Genomic DNA, 17158 nt, shown 5'->3' with positions numbered 1-17158 from the left:
CATTGATTTTATGGTATTTAAGTATCAAAGTCTTGGCTTAATCAGAAAAAAAAAGAAAAAAAGAAAAAAAAAAGACTACTAAGACAAGTGTGAATGCTCACGACCCAGATTTTTTTTTTGCCATAAAAATGCAGACAAAGAACCTTGCACTAGCACAGAATGCCAGAATTCTCCCAGCATCCCCTCTGCGTTTGAGGCATTCAAATAGCAGTGCTATTCCCAAAGCACAAAAAAAAGGCAAGAACACACACCAACACAGCTTGGAAACAGGTCATCTTTAGTGCCTGAGTACAACTGGAGCATTATGCACCTAAACTATTTCTTAACTTAGTTTACTATTACAAAGTAATGTATTTTAAATTACTGTTATAAGCTCTTACAAAATAAATACATAACTTGACATTTAAATGGTGAAATGAAATCATATTTGGATAAGGAACAGCTTTTTAAACATATGTAATTTGCTTCTTTATAAGATTAGTACTGAAGGTTTTTTGATCCAATTCATTGTTAAATTCGCTTGTGGCCTCAAATATGGGGCCACTGATAACCATTACTTAATAGCTTAATTACCATTCATAACATTAAGAATTCTAAGAGAGTCCCCACTGGATACAGGTTCAAGTTTTGGCTTTGTGACTGGTTCCTACCAATTTTCAGAGGACTGGGCACTTGGGTCAAGTTTTGCACATCAGTCAGTCACCAGCAAGACTCAAACATAAACATACTCTTTTTGTATGATTGTGAAAATGTAATATTACAAAAGAAATCAAAACAAGAGAACTGGTTAAAAAACCCCTTTGCTATTCTCCTCCTTGAATATTCTGTACAAAGTTCAAACATGCTTGAAGTTCGCACAAATACATGACAAAACCCTTCTCAAGATGCAGCTCTTATGCTGGTGAATTGAAGGACCTCTTTCTCCAAAATGCCTGATCACTCCAAAACATTTACAGAAGTTGGGAAATAGCTACAAAAACTGTCTCCTCACAAATGCAAATCACAAAAGAAGTGCCAGGATAAAGTGTTTAGAATGTTTTAGAAATCAATTTGTATTAGCATAAAGTGTTTAGTTCTTGCAGTAAGATAGCTTTTCAAGATTTATGAATTTAACTGTTCTGACAACGACACATTATGGCACCACTTGCTCTCCATGTCCAACAGCTTGCCAAGACTTATCTTTCCAGATTCCCCCTCCCTCAGTCAAGCCTCACCACTCTCCTGCTTTCTTCCTTTCATTACTTTTTTCTGTTCTCTACCATCAAACTTCAAAGCATAAGTTCAGGACCCAAAATAGGCTTGACAGAACTTACTAGTTAAAGCTGCACATCATTTCTGAATTTAGAATTTGGAAACTGGTGAACTGTGGCAAATATAAATATTTTAAACAAGTTTTGAAACAGTTTAAAATATAGAATAGCCAATATATAAATACACCTATATCACTGTTGCTTTCTAAGTATTCAGGTTATTTTTTTTAAAAGCTTCACTTTCATACTCACACTAGATTATTTAATCCTAGCAGGAATACATACTCCCTTAAACAGAAAGACCTACAAGTTAACAAAGTATGATTTCTAGTCTCAGACTACATAGGTGAATCCCACTGAAAACACAATGAAATACCCAAGTTTCCTTAGGCAGAATTAGCATTAAAATTAGCTTCTTCAAAATCCACCCAAAACTTACTAAAAGCAGAAGTAATAGCAGAAGGAACACACACACAGGCTGACCAAGCTTTCTTTAATTACAAAAGTTTATTTTCCAAATTTGTTCCAGTAACAAAGTGGGATAGTTCTAGTAATAAAATATGGTCAGTAGTTTGTTAAAAACTGATCGTAGATTTGAAAATCTGAGAAATACCGTATTTTATCCTTCTATCTTGACCAATTTCACAAGATTTCAGTTGTGATACTTTGGCCTTGTGGAAGTCGGAAGTTTTACCAATCATATTTTTCACCCAACTTCTTCCACCTTGCCAAAAGTAAACAATTCTACACCATTATAAAATTGGCCGTAGGTGGTGTAATGAGTATTTTATAAGCAAATAATAAGATTCAAAGCAAGATATGCGCCTCCTGGAAGCTTACCAAACTTTTTTCCTTCTCTGGTTGTGCCCGTCATCTTGATCTTGGCAACTTCAAAGAAATCTTTTATTTCCCTTTCATATAGTCGTGATAAATAATCCATATAATTCTTGAAAGAAAAATGTAAAGTTAGTTAACAGGTATACATATTGACTTTGTTCTATTACAGTTAAATAGATCTTAAAAACCAGCAAGTATTTAAGTTCCACTAAAAACCAAACTGGTTTGGACTATATATTTGTGTGTATATATATATTTATGTAGCATGCACAAAAATATATTCATTATATTTAAGCAGATTATATTCATTTTCCTAGTAAGTTCACTGAGCATCAGAAATTGCTACTTCTCCCCCTTAAGAAAAGCTATGCAATGTGGTACATACAAATACGATTACTAGTGTTAGAGCATCATAGAATTCAATTCCAGGGTAGCATGGAGAAAACTCAGCACCATTCTCTGTAGCCTCTTTTACTATGACTTTGGGGAATGACTTTTACTATGCCCCAAAAAAAGCAAATAGGATGCCATTCCTACACATCTTCCTGAGTATGTGACCTCCTTTATTACTATTCTCACAAGGAAAACAAAAGACAGAAAACTTTGGGAGGCATAAACTCTGTGTGCCTACTTACTACAAGATTCAATCAATCCCAAAATAATGTTTGCAACACTGCCAAAAATAAGCTCAAATTTTAAAAAGACAAGAGGCACAACAACTGAAATCAGTTTGAAGATTATCTGGTTTGTTTAGATTTTTAGTACACAGGCTATAATAATGTTTTATTTATTGACAAAGATCACCCAAGAATTTTTTTCCTGTGTTCAAAATCTCGTTACTTAGCACACATAATACATAAATATGTAAGTCTCTCAATTTTTTATTAGAAGATCACGAAGATGTCAACCATTCATTGACCATCTGCCTTACGCTGAAGGCAAAAGAACAACTATTTCAAAGCCATTTTAAGAGTCTAATTTAAATCTTCCACGGTTGAGTTTTTAAGAATGACAGTACTTTATAATAAAAGAAGACTTGTTCTATAAGGACTAACTTTCCCTTGACTTCTATCTAAACATTTTCTATACTTCTGTAGTAATTTTTTTCACTGCATGTCAGTTTTAAACAAGGTAGTTAAAAGTTACATATACAGAAAGCCAAAATATTTCAATTTAATCTACTTTACAAGAGACCTCTTAAGTTTGTGATATTCCCAAGTGAAATGAAGGTCTGTTGAAATAAAGATGTCACATAGGCAATAAGCACATCAACATGAAAATAGCATAATTATTTTTCTTACTGGACTGTAAAATGGCAAACTTGTTTTACATAAATATTAAGATTAATATCTTAAGATACTTTATAACAGAGACATAGAATCTTGGAGGCGGAAAAAAAAACAAACCAGGATACAAGAAATGCCAAAAAATGAAGTTTCCTATTCTAAAGAGGTACAAGAAAAGAGGAGCAGTGAATTAAATTTAATATAAAGGAATATTAAAAGGACATGCACATACACACAGGCAATTCTTTTGACTCTCAAAAATAGTATATTATGTTCATTCTCTAGCATCATTTGAGCACTTGACACACCTTTGTTAGCCCTTCATATTTTCCATAATCTGTGTTCTTGAGCCACTCCATCAGTTTAGCATATCGAAGTAAATCTCTGTGAAATGGATGGTGATTGGGTAATGTCAATTCAACAGAGTGCTGGGCAAGAGTAGAACTCTGATCGTGACCCTTGATAAGAGAAAGTATTAAAGTAAATCTGGAAGCACTATACAGACGTACTAGAAGTTTCCTGAAAAACTTAAAATGAAGACAACATCCCATTCAGACAAACAGAAAAGCATAAAAATATCTTGCATAGAAAAAAAGTCTAGAGATGCAGATTGAAAAAATGCCTAACATAATATGGACACTGAGATATTATAGTTGTGGCAGGTAATGCATCTTAGTAAGCTTGTTCATTGTAAGGCTCTTGCGGTTTACCACTTTGCCTTCAGGGTGAGTCAATCTGGCATTTTTTTGCAAGAGATGCAAGGTACACCTGAGTGAAGATTTAATGACAAGTGTTCAACTGTTTCTGAAAAATTCTAAGAGATTATGACATTATTTCTCTAAACAAAGAAACAAAAAAATCCATTGCTGCTTCTTTTTAAAGATGTTGTTCCCATATACACCATAAGACATTTCAAGTCCCCAGTCAATGGCTTAGGTGTTAATGATGAGCTTTATGCTATGCCTCTGAAAATCTGCTCCAATTCAACCCAATTTAGTCCACTTTGGCCAAGCCTTGGTCAAGTCTTAAAAACATCAGTTCATACACGTTCTCTCTCCCTCCACACAAATGCAGACACACATACACTTTCAGTAAATATTTACTAGAGTTAAACAGTTACAACATGCAGCATAAACCAATCCATTTAACAGCAAGCTACTAACTTCACGCTCCTCCCTTTCTGTGGCTTATTTCCTGAAAAACACACTATCCTTTAAGTGAAGATCACATCACATTGCTTGAACAACATGTGAGGTAGCTTTTTTAAGCTTTCACTTGCTTGAACTCACAAGCTTCCTGGGCAATTCAGGAAGCAAGCAAGGTAAGACCACAGTTCAGCCATGGAGGAGAACATACAACCATTAGCCCTGGGTTAACGAAGGGGAGGATGGAACTTAATTTCAAAATGGCTTTAATATTTTCTGTAAAGTCTTTTTTACTAGGCTTGCAATAAATTCAGCAATAGGACTGGATCTTAAGTATAGTTTGTGCCATGGCAGCATAAAAAGATTGTCCTAATTGGTCTCCAATTCCTGTAGCATAACGTGAGGTTGGTTTATGCAGGTCAGTCAATGGCAGTCCCTGACAGAGGAAGCATTCCTGGACAGTTCTGTCTTGGATATGACAAGTTAGCAGAATACAAACTACACAGATTAAAAACTGCTTTTGCATGTCTTTAAGTTGGAACAGAAGCCAGTTGGAACAGATCAAAATTAAAGCAACTTTGGCTCACCCTTCTCTATTGTATTGGGTACTAATCAGTTCAAGTCTTCGGATAAAAAAGCCCTAAAGACTAATCATTCTGGTTGTCCTAAATTATGTCCTGTTCAAGTCTGCTCCAAAACATTATGGAGCTTCTAGGTGTACCTTCTCCATCTAATTAACAGTCTTCCTCTCACTACATATACATTTATACTAACTGTTACCAAATGATACTGCAAGTCTGTTATTCAGCTATTTCATAGTTTCAAAGCTTCAAACTATTTCGTATTTCAAAGGCAGAAAGCCCAGAGTTGCCTTTTAATTGAATGCTGAACCTGGTTGTTAAAAAAAAAATCTTTAATGTTATAGACACACAGTAAGGTTAATCAAATATTATTAGGACACAATAAAGACAACTACATTAACTGTTAGTAACAGTTACTGCAAACAGTTTTTAACACTACAGTGAACAGCAATCCAAAGTTACATTTCTGTTTAAAGCTTTTAAGATTTATTCTCATTTTTACCTAAAGGAGATGAAGCACCTTAGTATCTTACAACAGTAGTTTGAATCACAGCATTGGGTTTGTTTGCTTTAAAAAAAAGAACAATTTCATACTTCTAAGATAATATATTCAGGCCGAAATTTCAATGCAACTTTGGTTTTCCATCTAATGAGTTCCAAATCGGAATATGTCTTGCTTGTATTAGCAGCTGCCTAGACATCATCATGTTTTCACTTGACATTTTAGAAATCTTTATCTGCCTTAGTTTTTTCTGAAGTGCTTTATTTTTCTGAAAGAAACATTCTAAACAAATAATGCAACTCTTCAGATGTTAAAGGTAAGAGTATTCCAGACTTTTCAAAAACATGGGACTGAGAAATTGCTATATTTTATTCACCAGACTAACAAAACAAGGTCATTTTAGTAAGATAACACAAAAATCTGTTATACCTCCAACACTTCAATTCGTACCTCAAAATGAAGTATACAAACTTTTTTTTTCTTTTGCAAAAAGAAAAAAAGCTTTGCAGAGGCTCATCTCTTGTAGTTAGTGAACTGTTCCTGCTTAACCTCACTGCGAGGTCATATTTTTTATCTGCTGATAAATACCTCACAGCTAACAGCAGGCCAAAACTTTTCAGAGGGCAAGTTTACATGAAAGACAATGTGAGGCCACTATTAGTACCAGAATTTAAAAAAAAAATTGCAAATTGGTAATAGCATTCTCAATAGCACTGAAAAGTCTCTTTAGAAGTATTTCATCTAATACACATGTAGTATTACATGGTAATAATAGTCTCTTACCATTTTTAAAAATAAAATCCCCAGAACAGAACATCAGAAAAGACATTCTGTTAAACAGCCACTTTCATACGCAAGTCCAATATTCAAACTTTGTGAATGCATTTACGCAGGACTTACACAACATAGCTTCTACTTGCTCATTTAGAGGCCAGGACACATATTCTATGCTCAGTTCTTCAAAATATGAAAAGTAAGAGGAGAAACGTACCTTCTTAAGAACAGAAACTAAAGGCAAAAAATTTAACATGCCGTAGAACTAGAATTCTTCTGGAAAGTGAAGAAAATATAAGGAAGCACTTATCTTTGCCATCAAAAGCCAGGTTTGTACTCTCGAATGCAATTTTCTATACAGTTATCCAGCATAAGTCTATTCCATTTTCTGCATACAGTCTAATACATAAAACCGAAAACTTCTAAAACTTTGATTGTGCTAATATGTATAAAAACTGAATTATTTTTTATTTCCAAGTATTACAATTTCACACAATTGCAGTATCTGTACAGTTGTACACATACTACAATTTCCTGAAAATATTCTTCCTCCATACATCTCAATCTGTCTCTCAGCAATTTCTGGAGATCAGATCAGAGGAATGTTATCTCATAAACAGATGAACAAAGCTTGAGGGCTGATAAAAATAATGGAAGTGAGAAGGGGCGTAAGTCTGATGCTCTGCAATTGGTAAGAATAAATTTCTTTTTGTAAAGCCAAAGATGCAGCTGCTAGTTAGATAAGTCAAGCTCAAAAAAATTAGTTAGAAAAGCTTGTATCAAACCCAATGTACTCACTGGAACTGAAAGATAGTAGGACCTGTTATAGAGTTGAAGGAGGGTCTGAGTAAACTAATTGGAGATAAAAAAATACAGAAATTAAAAAACTGATGCTAAAAAAGACATCCAGCCTTTAGGAAACAAGTCTTGGGACAGTGATTTCTGAATATTTCAAGTTAAGGCTCAAAAATCAAGGTTTAGACATTTTACTTTGTATGACTGTTTTTTTTTTTTATGGCCCTTGAAGTTCAGACAGCAAGAACTCCAATCCTCTCAGCCTCTGACACCCTTAAACAAAAAAGTCAACGCTTTTTCTCCTCAATTAACCAAGCCTTACAATTAAAATAAATCCTCATATATCACAATGTGTTTAATTCAGATAGCAAACCCACTAAAGAGAGGTGTTTAAAGAGAGGTGTTTTGGTTTGTTTTTTTTTTTTTTTTAATGTAAGAGACTTCTGTAGGCAACTAGTGTCGTATGCTTAGTAATATCTCTGCCTGAAGTGCCTCTAGCAGTCCATTCATTTACTGATTACATCACAGAATGTGTCCAATTTTAGGTGGATTGTTTTTCATCTCAGGAAAAGTTTGTGACCAAAAACTTCATATAAAATAGTAAGAAATAATACCTGCTGGACAAATACGCTGTTCAAATGACTAGCAAGTCTCCGTGCAAATTGCTCACGCAAGTCACTAAAACGCTGCTGTTGCTGTTTCACTGCATGAAGCATATCATGTCCTAAAAATAAAAGGAACTTAACAGAGTACAAGATATATAGCAATATATTGTATGTGGGAACCAAAAGGACCAGAGGTCACAATACCCTTGTAGTCTAGAAACAAAATGTAAGACTAGTTGGAAAGGCACATACAATAAAGGCACTATCATAATAAATTTTGTGTATTAGACTGTAGTCTAACAAAAACATTACCTGGATGAAGAGCTACATTCATACACTGCAGAAGGGCATCTGCTGCATTAGTGCAGGCCTCAATGCCTCGAGAAGATGTCAGATCTCCCTCCTGAAGGGCCTTTATATGACCTTTAGCCAAATCCATGTGATTCTACAAAATAATGGATAGTACTGTCTGTAAGTCAGAAGGAGGTTGGTTTGCTATGCTGCTGAAACAAGAATGATAAATACAATTCCATCATTATAAAAACTTACTGAAATTAGTGCAGTAATAAAACAGAAAAATAAACTCATTATTTTAAATGAACCTCCTATATGGTTGCTAAAGAGGGCAGCAACCTAGAAGAATTTTATACCTGATGTGAACAACCATAGTAAACACAATAAAAATGCTTACCACTAAGAACTCTATCTCTGACAGTAGTTTCACATTATTTGTGTTGCTGAGATGGATTAGGTGGTTGCTTTCTGAAATTTGATCCATTTGCTCTTTTACACTCTGAAGCATTTCTTCATAACTGCTCAGCTTTAGCTCAATTTGGTCAACTTCCTTTAGAGCTTCATCCAGCAACTTCATCAAGATATTCACCTGTTTCTCCGAGGCCATAATTGACTGGATATTTGCCTGTGCAGAAAATTAAGCCACAACATTTTAAGAGACATTTTTATATCTCAAAATCACTCTGGTATCTCCTTCTGTCTCTATCACTGTCAAATAAACACTTTCTAAAACTCTTGATGAAAGCAACAAAACAATATAAGCTTGTAGTACTTCTCATTTAAAGTGTTATTGAACACAGCAGTCCCTCAGTCTATGACATTTCTTTATTTCATAAAAAAAAAGATGTAAAACCAAAACTTTGCTTAAGTTCTTAGAACTGAAGTATTGATCTGCACAAAATAAAAACCAAACAGTAATCCCTACTATAATGGAACATTTTTAGTTCCAGAAAAACAGCTTAGGTGATAAGGTCACATTTTCTATTGCAAGATCAGCTATCTCTATGATAACAGACATTTCCAAAATTTAAGAGAAACATACAACTTGACAATTTGAAGAGGTTGTTGAATGTTCCCTCAAGACTGTATCCCCTGCATCTCCTTAAGTTTTCTAAGAGACCTGTAGAATGCTGGGTTGTTTAAAAAGCAACACAGCAAACAATCTGGTATTGTTACAGACAGACGAATACTGCAACGTTACTAGACTAAGCCAGTTTCCTAATTACACTGAGAGTAGTATTTTAGGTATAAGAGTTCACATCCATGGACATGAACATCTATTCTCTCTCCCTTGCCTTCAAGAAAGGCATATGCAGAATGCCTCCCTTTTTTCTTCTCAACTCCTCATTTGAAAGCCTGCGACTCACCCCAGAAGCTCTGGAAAGTAAAGAACAAAGTTGAAGATCTTCAAAATCTGGTAATAGACAGGATGTAACTCTGCTTAGGAGCAGATACACATTTTTATTTAAATACACAGCAGAACATGTTAGCTACCTTTTCAAAGAACACTATGTAGTCAGTATCAATGAAAACAGTTCAACATGCTAACACACTGTACATTAGAAGAAATGTTTACCCCATCTAGCACTTGTAGCTCTCGTGACAACTTCTCTGCAAAGGCTTCAGCATTAGAAATAGCATATTCACACCCTTCCATCATTATTTCAATATCCTGTTCCTCTCTCGCATTTAACTCCTGGTATTCATCCACAGCCTCTTCATCACCTCCTGCTACACTTTGATTCTCTCCACTTGGAACAGATTCTTACGTAGAGAAGGGAAATAAAACACATTATCAAGTGCAGAAAGTCACAAGCATTTGAAGAGTACTTAAGTATGCTCAACTATCTTTAAGTAAATGAATCCATTAAACTACTTTCATAACAAGCACCTGCTGACCTACATACACTTTTTTCAAGTCTCAGCCTTCTATGGGCTTCATTAAGATTTCCAGAACTGGTTCCCAACAGTGATGTTTTCCAAATTATGAAACATAAGCAAAATACAAATAGCCACCTTCCTTTATTGCATGTACTGTCTCAGTTTATTCACCTCTCAATGCTGAATCAACATCAGAATATATTACATTGAAACACTAGACTTGTTAGCATAAGATCAGTAGAAGTTAGAGTCTCTCTTGATAGAGCATAAGGGAAACATACTAAAGTTGATTAAGAAATGTATCACTGAATAGATAAAAAATATCTTGATGCTCAAGATAAGTTTCACAGCAGGAAAATCAGTACTGAGGTAAGTGAAAAGTATATAACAATGTTTTCATGAACTATGATTTCTCATGGCAGTGCTTACTTAATTCAACAAGCCATTCAAAGGCTAACAAATGATTTACAGAACATTAACGCAATCCAGCCAGAAAGCGTTTAGGACATTTGAAACATCTCTTATCTCTAGCAACTTGATAAGCTATGCAAAGCACTATTTTAAAAAAAGAAAAAGCGTATTATTTAAGAAAAATTGCTTTCAAAGCAGAATAAAGGAAAAAGGTGTTACGCACCTTCTGCAACTTTAGGCAGTTCTGAAGAATTAAAAGGTATGGAAAAGCAGAGGAAAGGAAGCAGAGAATGTTAGCTAGACAAAGCATGAGCAGTGTGTATATTTTTAAGTGGCAATAAGTTTGAATGTTTTAATATTGCATGAACTTTAAAAGTTAGAGGTTGGTTAAAAACGAATTTCAGTCAACACCGAAATACAGAAATGCTGTCCTCCCTGTTTTACATTTCTAATTCAAGTTCTTCCGCACAAGCCAGTCTAGTATTTAATATCAACAGTTTAACCACTTCTGACCGACTCAACATGAGATATGATTACTCACTAGGCTCTACTAAAAATTTTTAACTATTAGAAGATGGGACTGTAAAAATACTTAATACAGCATGAGCGAACAAGATACAAAGCCTTCTTAGCAACCAGTCAGTCATGTAACCTGTAATAGCGTCCAGCAGAATTTAACACATGCTTCACAATTTATAAACTAGAAACCTCACATAACAAAAGCAGATTTGTTACACATTTAGACCTACCAGATCTTGCAGGTAGATTTTATTTTGTTCAAGAAACAGAATGTCTTAGAAATACAGTAAGCTTATAAAAATTTAGAAATTTGTTAATGAATTATTTTGTCTCAGTTCTCTAACAGAAAATCTGTTATGTAGTCACATTGTTTATCTGAAGACTTAGGAAATATAAAAGAATAAAGTTGAATAGGAAAAAAGTCAGGATTAGGATTTCTTTTTTTTAGTGTATCTGTTTTACATGAATAATTATTAAACTTTATATTTAGTATACAGGTGTAGAAATTTACCTTCCAAAAGCTGTGAACTAACATTAATAAAGTCAATTTTCTTTCTAAGATATCTCTGATTGAGTTTCCAGATACATGAAATGAAGGTGTTCTTTTCCACTGTGCTGCTTGCAACCCATTTGTACACCTTGTCAAAATGCAAGTCAAATTCAGGATTCTCCTGCAAAAGATGAGATATGTTACAGGCTCAACAGTCAAATGATTCTCTGAGCAGCAGAGATTGTTCACGCATTTAATTATTGAGATGACAGGATAAAAATGAAATTACACAGATGCCAACCTTAAGCTGATACACCAACTCTGGCACCCTGATGCACCTTAACGAAGGTGCTAAAACACTGAAAGTGAAAAACCAGAATCCACACTATGAAGACAGTATTTTGTCAAGCCAGATAAGGTAACAATAACACATAATACACAGATCTGTAAGAGTTTCAAGAAACATTTGACGGCGCTGTCTGCCCTGAAACACTGTCATCAGACTAATGCCTTGCGTTAGCCTTCTGAAATTAAAAATTTCAGAATTACTGACAACATATACAACACAATTCAAGGATACTTAGGGGAATAGACAAGGGGAAAAAAATTATATAATACACACTTTATATGTTTTACAGATATGATAGTATTTGATAGCACTGAACAGGATAGAAAAGACCATTTGGTATTTTAATAGCAAAAAACTACTACAGAAGTATTTTCAACTGGATTTATTGCCTAATGAGAACATTGTTTTGATGACATTTGATTAAAGTACTTTCCTTTGTACAAGCCATTTATGAACTCAGTATGGATTGTAACTGGTAACAATCTGTTTTAAAGATCATATTCCAAGCATTTTCAAGGTCCAGCCTCTTTCTGATGAAAAGTTATGGCCTCAGATACATGTTAAATTCTTACTTATACATAGTTTGTAAAAACTACTATTGCTGCTACTTATCACTTATATTGTCACTACTATCTGTAGAAGCAGGCTGCATATGAAATCGCATACAATGGGAAACGGTATTTCCTGTACAGCACAATAAAAGCAGTTCTGGTTTTTTCCGTAGCTTATATTGATAAATATAATTACCATACATTTCTAAACAAAGAGTATCATTACATAAAATTTGAGTTGTCTGACAACTAGTGCAGGAAAGGCCTGTGTCAAAAGAGTTGCACAGGATCATATTTGTAAACCAAAACATGATGTACCTATCAACTTTAATTCTGATTTTTTTTAATATCATAGAGTTTGGCATTCAACATTTGTTTTTTGAAAGAAAATTTCAAAGTCGCTTATTAGAGTCGCTCATATATATTACAGCACATTTCTGAAAATAGTTAACCGAATTCTGTTTTGCAAGAAAAAGCCCTGAAAGACGGTATAATTTTAAATGGAACCTTAAACTGAAAGAAGCAATTCTGCAACACGGTATTTAGGAACAGCAAGGAAAACCTAAAATCTAGCCAACAAGTATGTGGATAACTGAAATAACGAAACATATTTAACCTACACTTGGGGAGGGGGAAATTGAAGAATTTTCAACTTCATAGTTTTCTGCACTATTCTTCCAAATCACCAGTTAACAGAACATAAAACCAGACATCACGGGATGAAGAATTTTCACCTCTGCCTGTTTGTACATCTTAGTTTATGACAACAGATTAATTTAAACGGTCAAAAATAGGTTGCTTTTTTTGTTCTATGGAAAAGAACACCACCTCAGGACTGTACGCTTTCCAACAAATGGCCAATGTCATGATTTGGGTAACAGATATAAGAGCTCACCTTCAAGCTTATATACTGCTCATTAAGAATGTTTTAAGTGTCCTAGCAAAAAAACATTACATGTAGCTCAATGTCATTAGTAAGATGGTAACAATTTTTTTAAGGGGAAACTAAGCTTGGAGTAAAAATTTACATAAGACTTGAAACAAACAAAAAAGTACTGGTCCTTAGCACAAGCAGTCTACAGTCCCTGAGAGATCACTACAATAAACAGGGCAGATATTCATAATATTGCTATTCAAGCATATCTAGACTCCTCTTACTCGGTTTACCAGAGTTATATTCTTGGAAAGGCTGGAAGAAAATGCAGGCATAAGCAGGACAGGAATGTATCATCCTAATTCCTAATTAACATGTTATCAATCTAAGCTTTAAAGCAGTCAGTATCAAGGAAGTTAACTCTAACTTGGAACCAAAAGGATGTTCTAAGCAAAGCACTAAATCAAAAAAAGTTACACATACTTTAACAGCATCTTTGGCATCAACAACAGCGAGATCTCGAAGTGCCCATGCAGTCTGCCTTTTGTAGAAATCTCCCTTGTCAGATTTTTTCACTTTTACCACATTTACTTGCACTGGTCGTTCCGTTGTCACTGTTATATGAAGTAAAAGAGTAATTTCAAAATGCACAAATTACTTTAATATCCGTTTCTGCTATATGTCAACTTCTGAAATGAATTATCTGGGGGGCAGATTTCATAGTATTTATTTTATGAAAAGAGACCCTTTGAAACATTTTCATCCACAATATCCACAGCTCAGTTTAAGTCTCAGTCAACCAGATATACGTCTCTATACAGCTTGTGAAGTAATGAACCCAATTTACAGATATTTCTTTGATAGAGCAGACCTCAGACCATGGCCACATAACTGACAAAGCACAGACGTAATTGGAGATTATAGTCAGAATGAAAACATTTTCTGAGATTCCTCAGTCAAAAAAAAAAATCTAGCAACCTAATTTATTGACAGATCGACCCAAAGCACCTTATTTTTTGAAGAGACATAATATTATACAGATACACTCAAAGGAACATTAGAATTCAGTTCAGTTACTGTGCCTTTCCAGAGCCCTCTGCCTTGGACTCTAACCAGTACTTTATTGCATTTTATTTAGACTGATTAGCCTAAATGCCTACTAAATCCCCTTTCAAGCACTATACAAAGCCTGCTTCAAAAGTCCACCAGTCCCACACAAACAATTTTGATTCTTTCACTTCAAATTACAATGAGGTCAGAGAATAAAAGTGCAGGGTTTTGTTTCTTTTTTAATAGAAGCAATAATGGAAGTATAAGCTACAATTGATTTTCTCCCTTAGAATCGGAAAGCACCTGTTTTATACGGGGCAAGAATAAATATTGTAGATAAAGCTAAGACAAATGCAACTGAATAAAAAACAAAGGTGAAGACACGAAATACAGTGTAGTATTACTATGTACCTGTGGCACACAAAAAACAGTTTCTCTTCTTTTTGCCTGCTTTGCACACATTCACAATGCTCAACAAGCGTTCATCATTGGGAGTGAAAATATCCCTCTGTAAAGCATGCTTGATTGCAGTCATTTTCTCTCAGCTGAAAGATTTTAAGAAGTCATAATACATTCAGGCACATTTAACACACACAAAAAAAAGAACCAGTCTGACTTACAGCAACTACAGTTTTTTGAGATGAAATTTTACAGCTAACTTAATGAATCATAATCTAGACAAGCATGATTTCGGCAGAAGACTAGCCCACTTTAGGAAAAAGTCCAAGATAAAGCTTACTGTCTTACTTCAGTTAGACAACTGTAATTTACGAACACTAGGATGATTCTTCTGCCTAATTTAATGGAGAACAAAAAGCTTCTTAGGAGTAAAGTGGAATGTGAGGCATTAACAAAAAAGTTGAAATGGGAATCAAGAAAAAAAAGACTCTCTCACTAAGTAGTGGAATTTTAGAATGGGTATGAATGCCATGGATCCAGTAAAAATCTGTATGAAGACAGGTGAATAAAAAAACCCCACAAAATTTGACAGGATGGCAAATGTGAAACTAAAGTCACTACAGTGATGACCTTAAATGAAACTTAATGTCCAGAATCCTTCAAATATACCTAAAACCTTCAATTAAATTTTCAGGACTCTTTCACCAAATCAAGGTTATATGTTGGGCAGACCAAATAGAAAATAATGTTCCATTTAGAGGGAGAAAAAGTGTCTCTGGCTCCCTGCTTTGCAGGAAGATTTCTGGAATATATTCTGGATACGGTATGCCATAGCAGTCATTCAATCCACCACTCAGGTGCCACAATTTCAAGTCTAACAAATTATTACTTTTGAGTCTTGGTGTACCACACACACATCCTAATTCTCTTCTGGTAGAGGGAAAATTCATTCAGATTCAGGATCAGTGTCCCTGCATGCTTCCACACTCCCTCCTCCCTTGGTATCGTAAAAGAAATTCTAAATTAGTAATTGATCCCATGTTATGAAAGCATTCTCAAGTATCCTGCTCAAACAGCTTTCTTAAAGCAGAAAAAGTACCTCACATTCTATTTGGTAGCAAAAAAAACCCCAACCAACGAAACAAAAAAACCCAGTCTGTACTAGAGTTTTCCCAGGTTTGATACCTCTGTAAAGAACATTTGTGGTGGTTATCTGTTGTCAAAATCACCACTGCCAATTCCTGGAGAGTTACTAGAAACTTATTATTACCATATGAGTGGCAATGTGTTTATAACTTAACTTTACCCATCAAGCAGGCATTACTTTTTTTTTTTTTAATTAATAAAAACATAAGACATTGCAGAGGGCCCATGTAATAGAATTTAGTAAATTTTTCTTAAGTCAGATTTATCTTCTAGATATTGAAGTCTCTTTCATAAAAACTTCCTTACAATAGAAGAGCTCCTGGATGACACAAGCTATGGGGACAGATACACACCTAAGGCAACAAATCTCTGAGCCTCCAGAAATACAGCGTTGGGTTTCTTAGTTTTGTAAGGACTTGTTTCACTGCTCTTGCTAGCTACCACATACTATTAAATGTAACAGGCTGTTCTTCTTCCTCTTTATCCTCAAATGAGGGTCTGGCAATTGTTACAGTAATGCAGAATAAAGAAATGCATCTTTGTAGCTGGCAGAAAGTTCGACTTCAAGGCCATCTAGATCTGAAAAGGCCACAACACAATTTTGCAAAGATAAGTCCATTAGGTTTGACTAGTTTGCTGCTTTTTCTTGGATGCATGGACGGGAGCTCAGAAATCGAACACTTTTTTAAATTATGGAGTTTCTTATCTAGCAAGGGAGTAACAGGGTATTTCACAAAGAGAAAGAAAATAAGCATGTACACTTGGTAATAAATCAAGAGATTTCTTCCAGGAATCAAGTAATGACCTTGAACCCTATACTCTAATCAAATGCTAAAAAAGACAGACTTCTGCTGAAAGATAGTAAACAGACATTACTTACTCACTCTCATAGCCTGTAACAGCAAACACAGGAGATTGTACAAGGACATCAGGGACTGCCCTTTACACCTTCAGCTACATTGGCAGATGTAGTTTAATGTCAATGACGTAGTCGCATACCAAATCAGGCCATTAGGTTGCATGAATGAGGTGCATCTGCCATTAACAGCAAAAGTACTTTCCTGACAACACCCAGAAGTTTGCTTTCTAGTTTTTCTCCTTATTAAGAATAGAGTTTTCAGGTGATTTGGGAGAGGTAGAGGGGCAGAAAAGGAGATAAAGAGAGACTGGGGAGATGGGGGGTGGATCTGTTCACAGGGTTTCCCATTCGAGTGATTCACTTCTGCAGTAACAGCAGCTAGCAGTGGGAGAAAGTAAAGGGTGAGAAGAAGGGGCTGTAAGAAAAGAAAGCTGTGCAGATTTGTCAGACACGTTAACAACTGGTTTGTTTAAAAACATTCACTGAGAGTTCTCATTTTCTGTGGCAATGCCTTCAAGTAAGTACGCAACATGCTCAGAGGAAAGCATTTGTACTTCTAG

The 17158-nt window shown here is 34.9% G+C and overlaps 1 protein-coding gene across 1 annotated transcript in view; it reads right to left on the bottom strand.

Moving 5' to 3' along the window:
• EXOC1 (exocyst complex component 1) overlaps positions 1-14732 on the bottom strand; it is a gene marked incomplete at its 3' end in the record, with an annotated part of 24193 nt that extends 9461 nt beyond the window's left edge. The window contains exons 1-10 of the mRNA XM_009578559.1: positions 14606-14732; positions 13628-13758; positions 11392-11551; positions 10585-10605; positions 9646-9833; positions 8467-8694; positions 8088-8220; positions 7785-7894; positions 3682-3831; positions 2091-2196 (exon numbers count right to left, since the gene is read on the bottom strand). Of these exons, the coding sequence (XP_009576854.1) occupies positions 2091-2196; positions 3682-3831; positions 7785-7894; positions 8088-8220; positions 8467-8694; positions 9646-9833; positions 10585-10605; positions 11392-11551; positions 13628-13758; positions 14606-14729 (1351 nt within the window). The remainder of the gene's footprint in view (positions 1-2090; positions 2197-3681; positions 3832-7784; positions 7895-8087; positions 8221-8466; positions 8695-9645; positions 9834-10584; positions 10606-11391; positions 11552-13627; positions 13759-14605) is intronic.
• Between the last annotated feature and the right edge of the window lie 2426 nt (positions 14733-17158).

Source organism: Fulmarus glacialis, unplaced genomic scaffold, assembly GCF_000690835.1.
Source record: "Fulmarus glacialis isolate BGI_N327 unplaced genomic scaffold, ASM69083v1 scaffold43405, whole genome shotgun sequence".
Classification (NCBI taxonomy): domain Eukaryota; kingdom Metazoa; phylum Chordata; class Aves; order Procellariiformes; family Procellariidae; genus Fulmarus; species Fulmarus glacialis.
Note: the sequence above shows the minus strand (reverse complement) of the source record. Positions and strands in the feature narration are given on the sequence as shown.